Genomic DNA, 18,829 nt, shown 5'->3' with positions numbered 1-18,829 from the left:
ATGTAATACTAAGCAATGTAATAGGAAATAGTAAGTTTTAACACTTAGTTGTAGCATTGTTTGAATAACAATATTGTGCAATGAAACAGCCCAAGCAGCATTGCTTTAAAAAATCAAAATTATGCAATGAAATACACAGATCATTGCTTTGCATGCAAACAGAACAGCATTGCTTTGCATGCGAACAGAACAGCATTGCTGTGAATAATAAAATAAAACAATGAAACAGACCAAACAGCATTACTTTAAATAACAAGATTGTATAACGAAACAGGCAAAATTGCAAGTTGTCGAATCTATTTTTCTAATGTCAATTTAAATCTAACTAAAATATGTGATTTCTTCAATAGCTTCTACAGTTATAAATCATTACTGGTAATGAATTTTGTTTTCAAAATTAAAGTTCTTATTTCTTAAAATGTCATATTTTCACTTGGGTATTGTTAATTTAGTTCCTATCTTTAAATATTTATATAATGGGAAAACATCTATTTTTTGCAAATTTTTTTCCAATATTCATTAAAATGTTACCCTTTTAAATAAATTTTTGTACCCTCATTCTAGTTCGTACCGATTCCCATAACTTCCATTGAATCCAAAAATATGTTTCAAAAATAAATAAAATAAAAGCGATTTATTTTTCTATTAACTATAATGGAGACACTAAATTTTTACTAATAATCTGTGTATCGTATTTCAAATTATTGATTATACTGTTTTATGTTTTCTTTGTTCAGAATAAAAAGTGGTTTTAGAAAACTCACTGAAATGTTATACTGTATTCTTTCGCAATTGTCTATTTTTTTTTTTTTTTCATTTTGTTATGAATGTTAAGTTTTATTTTGATAAAATATTGTTTACTTAATAATTATTAATTTTAAAAATTTCTTTCTTTAGTTACTACAAAAGCAGAAACATATCCTGATACTACATTAACAGTATTCTTCCCTGTTAAATGTAAGATTTTTTTTTATTGAATGTTCCATTTTTTTCATCTGGAACGATAAGTTAAGAATATGTGTGTCGTATTATAAATTGTGAACAATTTTAATGATTCATGCATAGCTACTTTTGTAAAAATAATTGTTTTTGTTCTTATAATTATCTTCAGTACACTTAGTATCCACTTTAATAAGGCAGCTTGTGCTTAATGCTTTTAATGATTTATTTTTGATACCATTTAGTAAAGGCAGCTTGTTCTTAATTCTTTCATTATTTGATTTCTTTATTTTTGATATGTAGTATCCACTTTGTAAAGGCAACTTGTTTTTAATGTTGACCACATAGTCGCAATCAAACAATTGGTCAGAAAATTGTAGAGAACAAGTTTTTGAGACAAAGGTCAGTGCATTTCATTTCAAAGTTACAGTACTGCGAATATCAAGAAGAATTATTTTTTACAATGCCACAGTTTCCAGAAAATGCAACATTCTTTTCTTAGCAGCATTGTTGATTTTTGGCATTGTTTGATAACACTTGTGTTTCAAATGCCATAATGCGATGCCTTGAAATTTACTTTTTACATCACAGTATTTATCTATGATCATTGAGTACACATATAATGTTTTTACAGATTTGCTACTTTGCGACATTATGCCAATGTTGCCAAAATTTAAGAAAGTTGTGAATGGGAGCTCCGAAAGTAGCATATTTTAACATTTTGTAGCCCCAAAAAAATATGTTATATATATATATATATATATATATATATATATATATATATATATATATTTTATATATATATATATATATATATATATATATATATATATATATATATATATATATATATATATTTTATATATAGTTTTTGTTTTCTTGCTCAACATTGAAAAACATTAAAAAAGTAAAATATTGTATTTGCTCTTTTAACTACAATCGTGAGAGAGTAAAATCCGAAACTTTAAACAAATTCTGTTTTTCCCATAAACAATGTCTTGGAGATTCGAAACAATATTTGGAAGTAATGGAGCTTTTTGCTAAAGAATATTTATCATTTTCTTTATTGGTGTTTGAGTATAATGCAGTGTTGACCCAGTGTTGGGCTACAAGTAGCGGATTCGGCAACTTTTAAAAGTCCCTGCAACTGAAAATTGAATTCGGGCAACCCGCTACTTTTTGGACTACTCATTATTTTTCGAACGCTACAAATCTTAAAAATGTGCAATATTTTTTTCTTACAGAAATTTTTTATTTTTCAATTCCCCCCCCCCCCTTTCCATTAAAAAATGATTCTGGAAAGTCAGTTTCTAAATCTTATTTAAAAAGGACATTTTGTTGTTGTTTTTGTTGTGTGAACACGCATCCGCTTTAGTTTTGGATTTTTGATTTGCTTTGCTGTGCGGAGTCTAGAATCTTTCCATATCTATGTTTCAAATCATAGACTAGCGAAATCGCATAGATAAACTATGGAAAAATGCACAGCGAGTATGATAGGAAAAAATCTTCAACTAAAACCATTATTAATCGTTTATCTTCTGGAAAAATAACTCATGTGACCTTCAATCTGGGTTAAAATGAAATACTGAATTTGATGAAACTTTTAACGCAATGCATTGAAATTTAATATTTATTTTAAAATTTAGTAGAATATTTAGTAGATATATACTCTCTCTCTGTATGTATCTATATATATGTATATATGTATATATATATATATATATATATATATATATATATATATATATGTATATATATATATATATATATATATATATATATATACATATATATATATATATATATATACATATATATACATATATATATATATATATATATATATATATATATATATATATATATATACATATATATATATATATATATATATATATATATATATATATATATATACATATATATATATATATATATATATATATATACATATATATATATATATATATATATATATATATATATATATATATATATATATATATATATATATATATATATATACATATATATAGATACATACAGAGAGAGAGTATATATCTACTAAATATTCTACTAAATTTTAAAATAAATATTAAATTTCAATGCATTGTGTTAAAAGTTTCATCAAATTCAGTATTTCATTTTAACCCAGATTGAAGGTCACATGAGTTATTTTTCCAGAAGATAAACGATTAATAATGGTTTTAGTTGAAGATTTTTTCCTATCATACTCGCTGTGCATTTTTCCATAGTTTATCTATGCGATTTCGCTAGTCTATGATTTGAAACATAGATATGGAAAGATTCTAGACTCCGCACAGCAAAGCAAATCAAAAATCCAAAACTAAAGCGGATGCGTGTTCACACAACAAAAACAACAACAAAATGTCCTTTTTAAATAAGATTTAGAAACTGACTTTCCAGAATCATTTTTTAATGGAAAGGGGGGGGGGAATTGAAAAATAAAAAATTTCTGTAAGAAAAAAATATTGCACATTTTTAAGATTTGTAGCGTTCGAAAAATAATGAGTAGTCCAAAAAGTAGCGGGTTGCCCGAATTCAATTTTCAGTTGCAGGGACTTTTAAAAGTTGCCGAATCCGCTACTTGTAGCCCAACACTGGGTCAACACTGCATTATACTCAAACACCAATAAAGAAAATGATAAATATTCTTTAGCAAAAAGCTCCATTACTTCCAAATATTGTTTCGAATCTCCAAAACATTGTTTATGGGAAAAACAGAATTTGTTTAAAGTTTCGGATTTTACTCTCTCACGATTGTAGTTAAAAGAGCAAATACAATATTTTACTTTTTTAATGTTTTTCAATGTTGAGCAAGAAAACAAAAACTTTTAAATTTATTCAGAATGTGCCCTATGTATACTCAATGTTTATTAATATCAAATGACTAAATGAGTGTTATTTATTTATATTTTAGTATGCTAATATTTATTTATAATCATAATGCAGCTAAGAAATATGTCTTGACTCTTGAACCAAAAGAACCTGAATTTATTCATATAACCCCATCAAGTAAGCTCTTTTTTTTATATACTATTAAATTGTTTATTTTTCACTGCATTTAGTTTTTTATCAAATATTCTGATTCTAATATGTGTTTGATAAAACTCTATTTCTACATTTTTTCTGAATTCTTTTTTCTGTTAAATATTCATCCCTACTATTCTTACTATAATCACCAAACCATACCATACTTCATTTCTTACTTTGTAGTAGTGCCTTATTTTATATTTTGTGTTGAAACGTGATTAAGACCACTACCTAGGGCTGTGACTTAGGCATATGATACCTAGGCTACTCCTGATTATTCTTTTAAAATAGAATTTGTTGTTGTTGTTTCTATCCTGTCTGTTCACTTAGACAATCCAAACACGCAAGCTTTGCAAATTAAGTCAGGAAGGTTTGCCTTTCATTTGATACGAGAGCAAAGCAAGGGTGTAAGTATGTCTTGGTTCAGAACCCCGCGGATAGATGGCAGCACCACTCGTTCATGGGGTTACTTCCTCAATTTAGACATAGATTTAAAGGAAAAGAAAATTTTCTCTAGATCCCTGTACCCATGGTGCTGCTCAGCGGTCGACCACAAATCTTTCAATTCCACATATTTACGAGCATGTAGTTAGTGGGGTCGACATTGAAGTTCGAATTTTCTAACCACTGGGCTATCACGACCCAATATTTGTTTTTATTGTAATTGAGTAGAGCAAATTATTATCCTTTTTGTTCGTTATTTGCTCTTTTTAAAAGTAGTTTGGTGTATGTGTACTATGCTAAAAATGATCAGATTTTTATGGTTTATTTATTTATTTTTTTTTTGAATAAAATGCTGTATTTACTTTTTTTCCCTGTGCTAGGCATAAAATATGTATATATTCAAATGAACACATGCTTTTTGCTGGGTTACTTTTCTTATATCTTTTTATTTGGAATATATTTTTATGATCAAAATAAACTGGTTGAAATGTATTAATTATGAAATGAGTTTATTTTCTTAGATGGTATGCATTATTGATCTATTTTTAATCAATGCAAATTAATTTTATTAGCATGTAAATTATTTAATAATTTTAATCAATTAACAAATTTTGTTAAGCAATTGCTAATATTTTGTATATTTTTTTTTCTTTTTATAGCTTTTACGGTAACTGAGACAGTCACTCCAACAACTGTAGAAACTATTTTTGCTCCTATGTACAGTAAGTATGGGCCAGTATTCTTTAGCTTTTCTGTAATGTACTTGGTTGCAGGGCCCTCGCTTGCTTGCACTCTCCAACCCCCGATAATTGTTACAATTACTTTTGTTTTTAATTTGCTTCACAAACAAAGAATCATTATTTTATGGTTTATTTTTGTAACTTAAACTTGAATAGCCTTATCTACATAAATTATGCGTGCACCAGTAGAATATATTACACTACATTAAAAAAATCAATAATTTATCAAAACCTTATCTATATAAATCCAGTGTGCTCCAGTATAATATATTTCACTATATACAAAGAAATTAAAATATTCCTTAGCTTTTTTGTAATCTATTTGTTATGTTAGTAGTATTTTGCCTTGATAATAATTACTGTCTGCTTTCGACTTGTAAAAAATGTGCTCCATAGTGAGATATTAGGGTTTTTTTTTTATCATTTCGCTTTAAGTTTTGCAATAAATGTTCAAATGAAAATCATTTGAGCCTTTTGTTTTACAAGTTTTTGAGCTTTTTTTTTCCTTAGATTTCAAGGTTGGCAACTATTAGAAAGCTTGAACATTTTGACAGTATATGAATCCTACTTAATAGGTAGAGTTTAGAAAACTGAGAGTGCTCTTATTTGTCTGGCCTATATCATTGCTGGAGAAAAATGCATGGTGGCTTGCAAGCTGGAAATGTTTTATACGGACATGAGTATATCTGAGCTTAAAACCTGATTTGAGAACAGAAAAAAGAACAATTTGAAAAAGGAAAGCCGTGAGGGAGGAGATTTATTTTTCTATATTTTGTTCTTTCAAGTTGTAACATAAAGTTTTGTAATAGTGCTATAAATTATTTGATCTACTGGAATTTTAAGTTGGATGCTACAGTTCTCAACATTAGAAACCGGCACCTAAAAGGTTTGTACTTGATATGTAAGGTTGCAAGTTTTTTTGGGGGAAATGGGTCTAATTTTCTCAAAATCTGGTGAGAAATATTAAAAATTGTGCAGGACCACTTAAACAATATATATTCAGAAAGATATAGCCATGGTACGAGTGATAAAAAATAGCATATAAAAGATCTGAAATGGCTGATTTAACCTACTGACGGTTCTACATGTAAAAATACGTATTTTAACCTGCAGTCTCTTCTGCAATGCAAAACCAGTTTTTCAATGTTACTAGATAGAGAAATAGTGTATAGCAGGGGTTTCCAACTTTAATGAGGCTGGGGGCCACAATTAAAATCACAAATCTAATGGCGGGCCACAACTTTATCAAAATTTTATGTAGGACTCTTACATGTTTGAAGGAACATTAAATATTGCTGTCAGATTTTTACCAAGTTGTACAAAACAAAAGTATTGAATTACAAATTGAAATAAGAAGTAAATTTTTAAAAATATTTAATTGCATAGTAAAAAATTCGGACTACTATAACTTTAATGTGCACCTATGTTTTAAACAATTAATGTGCAACAGATATCTAATTGTTAAGATATAAAACTTTAAAAAGGTTGTCATTAAAACTTACATAGTATCACACAAAATGTCCAATGAGAAAATTAAGGTTTGTCTACTGCAACCAACAGAGAATAGATATTTACGTTTAAAATTTACAAATGTGTGTGTAAATATTTTCGTCTAAAATGAGTGGTTTCAAAAAGTCAAATCGGAGAATTTCTTCGATAAAATGTCTGATACGCACATGCTAAATTATATTCACAAAATACAAAAAAAATGAAATAAAAGAAAAGCAACATACACGATTATTTTTGTATTTGAATAAATATTTTCTTGGATACAAAACCTGAGAAATAAATATTTTTGTACCGTTGTATGTTAAATTTCACAGAAATTAGGTTTTTATTAACGATTATTTTTATTCTTTAACCCATATAGATTTTTTGCGAAAATTGTCTGCAAAAAAATGACAACTAATATATTTTAGTTCGCGGGCCGCCAGTTGGAAATCACTGGTGTATAGGGAAGAAACATTCTACCAATTTTGCCCATTTACTAAACTGCCAGTGGGTTAAGGAGTATATAAGTATTAAAAATGTTTGATTGTTTTTTTTAAACTGATATATAACATAGAAATTAAATAAATTGTCTTGCATGTAAATTTTCATTGTGTTGTAGATACTTTTCAAAGAAGATATAAAGTGTATCTTATTCTTAGAAGTTAAATTTTTGTAACTAAATCATTAATTCTTTGATATAAAATTTTTTTTGCTACTCATTATCTAATAAGTGCAATGAAAAGTTAAGAATATCAAAGGAAAAAAAGTTGAAAGTTTTTAGAAAATTAAAACAAGTCAAGAATTCTAAAATGGATCGAAGGAATCAAGTACGGAACAGCAGGGACACAGTAAGGACAGATAGTACAGAGAATGAAAAGACATCCATGCCTTGTTCGAGATTTGAACCCAGGACCTTTCTGATGTAAGGTCTGCTCCCTGACCGCTATGCAGTCCGGTCAGCAGAATGTCAAAAATCATATGTAGAGAAAAAAATCAAAGAAATTCCTCAAGAGAACACTTTGACTTAGACCTAGAAATAAAATCAAGAATTATGTATAGAGGTGAAGTCAAAGAAGACTTGAAGAGAATGTGAATTACTAACAGAAAACAACAAGCAACCATTTATGTGAAAAGTCTTAAAGTAGGTTAGAGCCCTTGATGATTTGCTTTGCAATGTTGATAGAGATGACTTAAAACTAATCCTGAATCACACAAATAAATTTGAAGGAATGACTAGCATAATTATTTATAAAAAAAAATAGTGATTAACAATTTTTCTAATAAGATTCTTTCGAAATTTACCTGTATGAAATTCTAATTGTTTAATTTCTTTTTTTGTAGGTAAAAGTTTAAGGCAGTTTGTTCAGCAAACCACTGTAAAAGCTAAGATAATTGAGCCAACAAGTCAGTATTTATATTTAAATATGCTTACAATTTAACCCACTGACGGTTCTGCACGTAAAAAGTCGCATTTTAACATGCAGTCTTCCCTGCATAGCAAAACCGGTTTTCCCATGTTAACTGATAGGGGAACTGTGTGTAGGGGAGAAACATTCTCCCAATTTTGCCCATTTCCTTAACCGCCAGTGGGTTAAAATAATAGAGAAGTTAAATGTTAATGATTTTAATAATTTTTTCTAGCTTTTACTGTTACTCATGCTGAAACATTACCAACAACAAGCAAATTTACTTTCACACCAAGTAAGTTTAGCTTATATTAATTATTATTTTATTCTAACTTTAAGTTAAAATTTATGCAATGATGCTAAGAAAATGGAATAAATCTCTGTACAGCTAGGTATATTTTTGTGTATACATTGGCAACCTACTTTTGATTACGAGTATGCAAATTTCTGATGTGTCCGGTATATAAGTAGACCACTGAAAATTTTGAAAAACCAAATATAAAAGTTTTTATAACTTAAAAAAAAATATTGTTAAATCTACAATAAAGGTAAAAATATCTCAGGTAAAAATATTTCTAAAAATAAAGGTTTCTCAAGGTAAAAATATTTCTCATTGTTATCTCTAGATATGATACATTTGCCTTCCGATAAAGACGCTATGAGACGTCCCTACAATAATGCATGCTATGAGCTTATTGAATATTCTTAAACCTGTGGCAAAATGTTATTATAAAATATTTTATAAAATGTACAATTTTAAATTTTTTGCATAGGGGTAAATACAATTTTTTTGTGGAATGCAGCAAGTACGGATGAAGTAGAATCGGTTACTTAGCCGGTTCCTCCATTGAGCTCTTCAATGGTTCTTATTTCCCTATTTAGTAGCAGTTATCTGTTACTACAAAATATACCACTAATCCGATTTGATATTATGACTCAAATGTTGATTATTTTGGAACAATTACATAAAGCAGTTCTTTTAAAATAACTGTTACCTATTATACCTCTTTGCTGTTGTGATAACCTATACTCATTAACCACTTTTTCTTAGAACTAACTACATCTTGTGATAAAGTGACTAGAACTACTACACGCTCCTATCATTTTACTCCACCAAGTAAGTTTTATGCTTGATTTTTTTCTATTGCTTTTCCTTTTAAAATTCAGAATGTCAGTTATAAGTAATGCTAAATAGACAGATTACATTTAATGTGTTTTCTTTTTAAAAGCTTGTTTTACAGCGATCCCTAAATTAGATTATCTGTTAAAATATGCACTTTCGGAAAAGATTTTTTCCCCTCATCCCTATTTTAATGAAATCTAAACAGATTTGACGTGTACAGAAATATTTAAAAGATCAATGGAGACCAAAACAAGGGTAAAAATGTATATTTACTCAAAAGCAGCTAAAGTAATACACATTAATCTTAAGTTTTATCTTTCATAAGTAATCTTTACTCGATAAAGTAAACACCGATTCTTTATTATGTCTAATAATATTTGCAGTCCAACTTACCATTTTTTTTATTGCAACTAGTGTTCAATAATGGTTTAAGAGCCTGACCTAAAATATGCTAATTTGCTAAAGCATATGTTACTTTAAGTTACAAAATCAGGCACGAAAATGAATTTTATCCCAAATAAAGATAACCTTTTTTTGCTCCGGTTTCATATTCATGACCCTAAGTAAATAGGAAGAGGGGTAGCAGCCACCTGAAAGATATGATCCTATTTGGTCTCCTGAGGGTGGTCGAAAGTTTGGATCCCATATTGTTAATTTTACTCTTTGCATATTTTGCTATAGCTAGAGAACTTCTAAAGTGAGATGCAAACATTTTTGCATCCAATTATAAAATTTGATTCCCCAAAGCATGTAAAAGTTCATTTTTAATAAATAAAAAAAATTATTATTTACTATTATTTATTTAATAATAGTCTTATAAGTTTCTACATATATTTGGAAATTTAATTTTATATGGCAAGGCAAATTACAAAATCTGTGCATCAAATAGTCTATGAATTATTAAATTTTAAAAAAAGCATTAAACATTTGAAATTTGATTTCTGTGACCAATTCATTCAATTTTTTTCTTATTTTGCCATATAAAATTACACTCTTAAAAATGATGTAAAAATTTATATACTTTACGGTTCAATTTTTTTTCCGTTTGACTGTAATAAATAATAAAAAATAATAAGTATTAAAAATTATTTTTTTCATTGAATTGTATTTGGATAAAAAAAATTTATGATAACAACGCAACATTTTTTTATTGATTCAGAAATTTCTCAAGATATGGCAAGATAAGCAAAAAACTTTTAATCACTTTTCTGACCATGCTATTAGAATAATATTTTCCAGTTTGTGACTACTCCCCATTTTTTAAGGGTCAACAATCCGAAATCTTTGAAAAAAGATATGTTTATTCAGAGAAAGCTCATTTTTGTGTCTGATTTTTTTAACTTAAAATATGGGTTTACTGTAATTAATTAGCATATTTAAGGTTATACCATTAAACATGCATGCATTAAACATACATGCATTAAACATGCATGCATTATAAAAATTGCATGCATGAATTCAATGATCATTAGTTCAAAAGTTATTTTGGGCGATCAATTTTTTTCTTTTGCAGACTGTGCATATCTTATAAGCCGGATTCTTATCTTAGGGAAGGAAAAGTTTTGCACGAGTTGTAGCCTTGGTTTGAAATCTTAATAAACATCAAAATTAAATCATTGTTGGAATTTATAGTATTAAAGTCCCAAGTTACTCTTTTTATGACCTATGTCTTAAATTGTAGATCCTTTAAATTTTACTAATCATTAGTATAAATTTATCGATTTGTTTGAAAGAAGCATCATCTTGAACTTTTTTTTTAAATAAATTGAGATTCAAAAAATGAAAGTTGTATAATAAGGGACTAATTTGAGGTAGACAAGCTTGCCTCTATAGCCAGTCTCACAATTTCTATGTTTTTGTATTTAAAAATTATTATGTGTATTGACTTTTAAACATTCATTAACTTATACTACTTTAAAGAATAACTGTAGTTTTACTCTTCATAATTTGCTCTGTGTAATTTTCTTTTTAATTCACGCTAAAAAAATACCTTTTAACATGTTGCTTACGTTCCTTTATCCATAATTTAAAAAGACTTTTAATTTAGATTTTATTCAGGGTGTGTAGTGCTTTTAAAACGTGCTTGAAGGTGCTTATTTTCAGTTTTTAAAAGTGCTTAATTTTCCCTTTTCCAGAATGATTTATTTTTTCTTTACCGTGTTGATTTTCGCCATAAATTATGCAAAAAGACATTGCCCTATTCAACGTTTTAACGATTAATTCAACCCCAATCTATTTCGGCGTACTGTCAGTACATAGTCTATGAAAACAACATTTGTTTTACATGTTTGATGAAATACTTAAGTCTACATTTGCATATACTGAGCTGGATTCAGTGGGAAAGATTCTTGCACTCTCCTGCGCAACTCTGCTTTATTTTACAAGAGATTCTCAGTTTCAGACTTCATTTTTCGCCCTCTGGAATAGAACAGAAAAATCTCGAATTTTTGCTGACTACGGGGACCCACTAAACATTTTAAATTTTTTTTCTCTAATAGCAATAGAAAATATAATTTCTCTTGGTAATTTCATGGTTGGTGATGCGCCATCGTCTTTCTCACTGGCAAGCAAATAAAACCATCAATAGTCAAAAACTTGTCAACCTTGTCTGATTATGATATTTTTTAAAGTGCTTAAAAATATTTTTGATTGCTTGAAAGGTGCTTATTTTTTGTTTAAAAATTTGGCTGTTATTTTTTAGATTTCATTTTTAAAAACTTCTACTTATTTACTCATGTATTTTTACCATAGCAATTGTGAAAGCGGAAAGTATAAAAGTTCCTGCAACTTTAAAGTTCACTAGAGCTCCAAGTAAGTCATTAAATTTATGTTTTGAAAAATTATATAAAATTCTTAGGGTGTTTATTAATGTTTTAAAACAGTGCATTTAGCATGACAAGACTGAATTTTTTTTCTCTACTTAAAATAAATTTTTATTTATTTATTTTTTTTTAATTTTACTCTAAATTGTGAGCAGGTAAGCTATTGAATTTAATACTGTAGAGTACTCATTATCCAAACGCCGATTTACCGGATTGTTCAAGGAACATGTCCTTCTCTGAAAAATATTTTTTAGCTAAATTGCTCCCTTGTTTTTAGGATGTTCGAAATGGGTCAAAAAAGATCTTTTGTCTCTTGATGACCCTGGAAAAACCTCGTGTTCATTCCAACCAGTTAATTTTTAGAGATTAAGAAATAATATTGGCCATTCCGGAAACTGATAATGAGCAATAATGTGGAGACGACAAAGCAGATAAAACCATTGAACTGGTATGGGTGAAACAGAAGAATCTTAGAGAGCCAATGAATACAGAAACATTCACTTGCGATGCAATGGCTTCAACAGCAAGTTTCAGCCGATGCCATTCAGTTGCTATATTTAAAAATTTTAAGGCATATGGCTGCCGAAAAAAAGAGTGTTGTTCATGAAACAGAAGACTATCAAAGGAATTTTTGCCTAATTGTAATAAATTTTTTAGTAGATACTGTTTAGTATATGATATGTAATAATTTCTATGTGTAATTTTGTATCAATTATTTAGAAAATAAAATTTTTAAACATACCATTTATAATAGGCACTGCTACAATTGCCAGTTCTAAGCCTATAAAAATGTGAAAGGAAGTTACTTAAAAACATTCTCGTAGCTTTTTTTTAAAGTTGTCCGATTCTCCGGATTTTTTGTTATCCGGATCAGCTTTGGTCCTGATTCATCGGATAAACCGCACTCTACTATATTAATGTTTCTAAAATTTTACATTTAATCCGGATTTGAAGTTAAGTTTTCAGGCTGTACTTGTGTGCTTAGCCTTTTGTTTATGCTGCTTTTAGGTATAAAGCACCTGCTGGCCAATTTTTACTTAAACCAGCTACTTACTTGCCACATAGTGTTTGGGACACATCAACAAAAATATTTTAGAAAATCAACTTGGTTTACTTACTGTAGAGTGAGACAGGACAGTCAACATCTTATTAAGCTCCGTCGAAGATTCCGGGAACTTCGTGGAACCTTCAAGAATGTCTATCAAGACGAGCACCAATTCTTTGCTATATTGGCCTGCAGGAAAATTGTGATTCAAATAATAAAACAAACCCTCGAGGACATTTCAGCCCCAGATTGACTGACCTCAGTCATAAACCAGCAGTAGAACATGTCATCTTGATTTTATACTGATAAACTCTTTGCCTCTTCTACATTTTGAACTTTTATCTACATGTGATTTTAAACTTCATCGACTTTTATTCAAACTTTTACTTTTAGCCATTTACACTTAGGACTTTTAGTTTAGTGGTTTTATTTTCATCTTTAATTTCTTTAGTATTATCATTTAATTCTTGACATGTACATCAGCGTTTTTAGTTTCCATTCCCAAATCATGTTTTTCATAATTTTCAGCTAATTAACTTTTAACGGATCACCACCGCTGTTATTTGACAAAATTTTACTGTGTTTTTAGTTTAAATATTTAATATTTACTTTTAATCTCGGTATACCCTTCTGGGATGGGTTAGGTTTCTACTTATCTTATGGCGCTTTTAATGTGATAACACTTGCTATTCTGGTTCATCAATTTGTACCAGATCTAAACAAGGGATTAATAATGTTGTGCAGTGAATCAAATAGTATTTAAATGCTTCTTACTAGTGAAATAACTTGTAATTTTTTCCCTGGTAGCCACAAGAACAGTAAGAGAAACTAAAACACCTTCCACAACTGTAATAGATCATATTCATTTACCAAGTAAGTTTTACTTTAGTTTTATTTATTTATTTATTTATTTTTTTGTTAAGCTATTTAGCTTTGAGCCTTTTGAGAATTCTATGTAAATTGCTCCACTAGGGAAGCAAGACGTTTTCGATGTGGAAAAAATGATTTTTTCAACCATATCGACTAGCCATTTTTTCTTAATATTAAATACATTTTAAAACTTTAAACTTTACATTTATGAAAACTAAATATTAATATCATTCATCAACAATAAAAAGGAATTTAAAATGTTTATAAATTTAATTTTTATAAATATTTGAAAATTTAATGTATATATAATTTTTTTTTATTAGACATAGCTTTCGGTACGCTTAAAAAATTTTCTACATGAAATATCAGCAAAAAATTGGCACACACTCATGTAAATATGTTTGAAAAATCAGGTGAAATAGTTTATATCATAATACGTACAGAATATATTATATGTAAGCAAAATAAATGTAGTATTTCAGAAAAAAAATGCAAAATTTCGTTCAAATTTTGAAAACCTTCCCCTGTATAACAAAATTATAATGAAAAAAATAAACTTTATATAGTTGATTAAATGTAAATAAGATATATGTACAAGCATAGAAATTTTCATAACTTTACAATGATTTGTTTTTTGTACAAGCGTACCGAAAGTTATGTCTGGTAAAAAAAAAAAAATTATATTTACATTAAATTTTCAAATTCTTATAAAAATTAAATTTATAAACATTCTCCTATTCCTTTTTAATGTTATTGAATTAGATTAATATGTAGCTGTCATAACTGTAAAGTTTGAAGTTTTAAAATGTATTTAATATTAAGAAAAAATGGCTTGTCTATAAGGTTGAAAAAATAATTTTTTCGACATCGAAAACGTCTTGCTTCCCTTAGCCAATTTTGGGAATAATGTAATAAAGACTTTACCAATGGTGTTTTTAGTGTATGGCGATTGGGGTTTTTGCCATGGGTGAATCATCTGAAAAAAGGTCACTCTGATATTGCACTGTCCAAATAATAATTAGACTACTACCAAAAGAACGTCTTTGCACCACCGCCACTTCGTGCTAACTCCTCTATCTTTAGTGCGCCATTACATGTAGGTATGAAAAACATCATAAAATGTTGCAGTGTAAAACATTCAATAAATATACCATTAAGCTATATAATATAAAATATTCAATACAAGCATAAGAAAAGTATACTAGGGGACATTCAATAAAAAAGTGATGAGCAACCATTTTAAACTAACATCGAAAAACAATGTAATATTATACAAGCGTATAGCAATAGGAAACATTCAATAAAAACATGTATGTAAGCTTGACAGTCACATTCGAAGATTTTTTTGAAAAAAGTTATTTAATTAATTCAAACAAAGTAACAGCAGCAAAGAAAAAATGCAAATTTTGTAGGGAAATCTAGCATATTTAATAAAGTGGAAATGCTACTAAGCTGAATTCTATTTAATGAAGTATAAAACAAATTAAATAATTAAAATAAATAAATTGTAATTTAAATGCAGTGAAACCTCCAGAAAAGACGTATCTCTAACTATGACCACTTTTATGAGGCACGGAATTTTTTTCAAATACTTTGGGCTGAAGAAAAGAGCCGAAGAGAGACCATTAAAACTTCTCCCAGCGATAGGGAAAACATCTGCATCATATGTGGAAAAGGTTGAATAAGCAAAACATCAAAACAAAACAAATAAGTAGAGTAAAATGTATTCAAAATATTTGTGTGAGACTATTATTTAGAGAACTTTTTTTGACGATCGAACCTCATGTTGCAGTTAGAGTGCACTAAAGACGATGCTAACAATTTACTTTTAGAGTTGAAGGTTAAATTAGAAAAAAATGTTTTTTTTAGAAAAAAGCAAGCATCTCAAATAAACGAACTTCTTCTCACCTTTTAAAGCTAACTAATTTTTATGATCTAAAATTCAATGCAAACTTAAGAAACAATTGTTTATTTATTTAAAATAACTTTATCATTTATAATTAGTAAATTTGTTTTTACACATAATTTATATCAGCTGAGATCATTTTTATAGACACCTAATTTTACTCATCAAGGAAATTACACTGACTAAAATTGAAATCGTTTGCGAAAAATCGTGTACCTTCGATAACAATATTGAAGTCAATGGAGGTAACCTCTAAGAACGACCAACCTCTATCAACGACCATTTTACTGTGGAACGGAGAGTGGTTGCCCTCCAGGGATTTCACTGTAACTTATTTTTCACCTTTTACTCTCTTTTTGATAAATTATTACGATGCCTCGTCAGAAACTAGCCAGAGAATAAAAATTATTTTACAAAAAATATACAGAGAATGAAAGATTTAATTTAAATATATTTATTTACATTCATTTCTAATTGTAAAAAGCCTTCAAATAATGCGTCTGAAATAGTTTGAATGCAAATTGTAATGTTTGTTTTTTAAATCATGTGAATGTGTATAAATTCTATATAATGTATGCATAATTTTTGTTTATAAACTCAGGGCCGTCTTAATAGTATGCAGGACCCCCGGGCAAAGAAATGTTTTGGGCCCGTATAACACGTCATACTGCTTAAAATCGAACTAAAGAACTTCAAATATATATAAAATAAAGCATTTTTAACATATACAATATTTTGAACAAATTTAAATACGTTTTGATTTAAATTTGTTTTTAGTAAACCCAAAAAAGCTGAATTCACATAAAAATTTCATTGGAACATTAATAAATAGATTTCGGTTGCCTTTTTAAGTTTCCCTGGTCATGAACTATTCAAATTATTGTTGTTTGCAAGATAATCAATCACTATTTGTAGAAAGAAAAACAAAATACACAGTTTATACAATATAATATATTTATTTTAAAAAATATATATAAGGTAATTTTGTTTAGTCTTATATTTTTTAAAATAAAATTTATAAAAAGTAAGACTCTCGGGGCCCCCCTGAGTACCTGGGGCCCCTCGGGCACTGCCCGGGTGTGCCCATGCGTAAAGACGGTACTGTATAAACTCAGTCCTTAAAAAAGTGTGGTTAAGAAATCTTACAGTTATTTGTTCAAATTATTATTAAAAATTTTTTATTTATTTACTTTTTATCTTTGAAGAGCATAATTTTATATTTAATTAGATTAGAAATTTGTTTTTAACTAGTGTGAATTCAAGATTCAACTTATGCTATGAATTCTTATAAAATCTAATATTTTGAATTTAAAAATAGAGGGTGGTTTTATTCAAAAAGTCAACTTATATCCAGGGAAATAAAATAAAATTCCAAAATTATTGTTTTCTATTAGTAATAAAAGCTTTGTAAATCTACTGTTATTTTGAAATCATTTATGTAATTATAATTTTCTTCATAGCTGATGTATTTTTTCTTACCTTCCCAACTGGAACTACTCACTTTCACACTTATACTCCAAAAGGTAAGTAGTTAGTTTTATCATTGCATTCGAGAAATTATTATTTCTTATTTTATAACTACTTAGATAATTCAAATTTTTAAATTTATTCAAATTTCTCACTGCACCTTAATTTTTCTTCTTGTATTATTGGTTTATAAACAAATATTTTCTCTATCTTTTCTTACAAAGACTGTGCAAAGTATGTTGATTTCTTTTCTTACAAAAGCAAACAAATTTAAAAATTTAAGATGGTAGACTACTCTGTATGAAACAGAGTTTCTCCATTTGTTGTTGTTTTTGTTGTCTTTGGCCATTTTAGATGATAGGGTGCAATTGTTCTTGTTTTCCAGTGGCGCCATCTATTGCCAAGAATCCGACTTCTGTCACATCCATACATCACACCTGTTTATATGGTGGACACATTCATAGATATATTCCTTCATCCGCAGATCATAATTTTGACCTGAACCAGAGAACAATCAATCTCCAATTCAGTACCCCCAGAGATATAATTTGTTAATGGAACATGGAGGACTTTGGGGCCCGGCAGATTTATCGTGCACCAGTCACCATTTACTACTTCGGCCGGCTGGATTCCAGCATTCTGCCAACAAGGCTATCGCGGCCCCAGTTTCTCCAGTTAATTTTACTTCTCCTTATTACTTACAATTGTATTCTTTGAATGAAAAATTTTAAAAAAATAAAAAAAAAAAAGCTTTCTAATTTGTATCTGATTTTTTTAACTTGGTAATCTACTCTATTGTGTTTGTGAGTACGAACAGCAATTTACAACAATCTATGAGAAGTATATTGGCGATGAAAAATTCTGTGTACCATTCTGCCATGGTTCTTAAAGAATTATAGCTGGTACCTAGTAATTTAGTTTTTGTTAAACTGTCTCTTTTTTCCGATAAAATAATGCAAACAACGAAGAAGCTATATTTAAATATAGCTATATAATGTGGAACAATTCAATATACTCCATAACAAAGGCACAGAAAGTATTCGGAACCTAATATTTCCTCTAGAGATTAGATAAAGAAATTATACTTCACTCTGAATCGGAGCATAATGCTTCTACCAGTTTTTCATCTCACTCTATTTGTAGCTAGATATTTTACTTCTCTCTATGTCTTTCCTATTGTTTTCAATTCACTTACAATCGTCTGGCACCCAGGATACATTTCCTAAAAACATTGATTGTTTTTAAAATAAAATAAAATTTGCCTTGAAATAATAGCGTTTTTTATTTCTTTCCTTTCTTTATGCTACAATAACTTTTTGGAAATATGCTTAGAATGTAAAGTTTCTATACTGTAAAAAAAAAAAAAAAAAAATTCAAAAATTTTTTTTTTTTAGCAAAGGAAACATTTTCATAAGGAATGACAATTCATGAATAAAATTTTGCAAAGTGACAAAAATTTTTTTAAAGTGAAAAATTTTGTATCAATTTTTTTTAAAATCAAACCAGAACTTTTCCTAGTTCT

At 28.3% G+C, this 18,829-nt stretch overlaps 1 protein-coding gene across 1 annotated transcript in view; it reads left to right on the top strand.

Annotated features, from left to right (window-relative positions):
- The window catches only part of LOC107436429 (uncharacterized), a 263,791-nt gene that overhangs the window by 117,958 nt on the left and 127,004 nt on the right, over positions 1-18,829 (top strand). The window contains exons 76-84 of the mRNA XM_087164512.1: positions 898-957; positions 3,913-3,975; positions 5,097-5,159; positions 8,010-8,072; positions 8,310-8,369; positions 9,126-9,191; positions 11,949-12,008; positions 13,872-13,937; positions 17,301-17,363. Coding sequence (XP_087020638.1) covers positions 898-957; positions 3,913-3,975; positions 5,097-5,159; positions 8,010-8,072; positions 8,310-8,369; positions 9,126-9,191; positions 11,949-12,008; positions 13,872-13,937; positions 17,301-17,363 — 564 coding nt within the window. The remainder of the gene's footprint in view (positions 1-897; positions 958-3,912; positions 3,976-5,096; positions 5,160-8,009; positions 8,073-8,309; positions 8,370-9,125; positions 9,192-11,948; positions 12,009-13,871; positions 13,938-17,300; positions 17,364-18,829) is intronic.

Source organism: Parasteatoda tepidariorum, chromosome 5, assembly GCF_982258835.1.
Source record: "Parasteatoda tepidariorum strain Cologne lab strain chromosome 5, Ptep-v5.0, whole genome shotgun sequence".
Classification (NCBI taxonomy): Eukaryota; Metazoa; Arthropoda; class Arachnida; order Araneae; family Theridiidae; genus Parasteatoda; species Parasteatoda tepidariorum.
The sequence above is the reverse complement of the archived record's forward strand: the minus strand, read 5'-3'. Positions and strand labels throughout refer to the sequence as shown.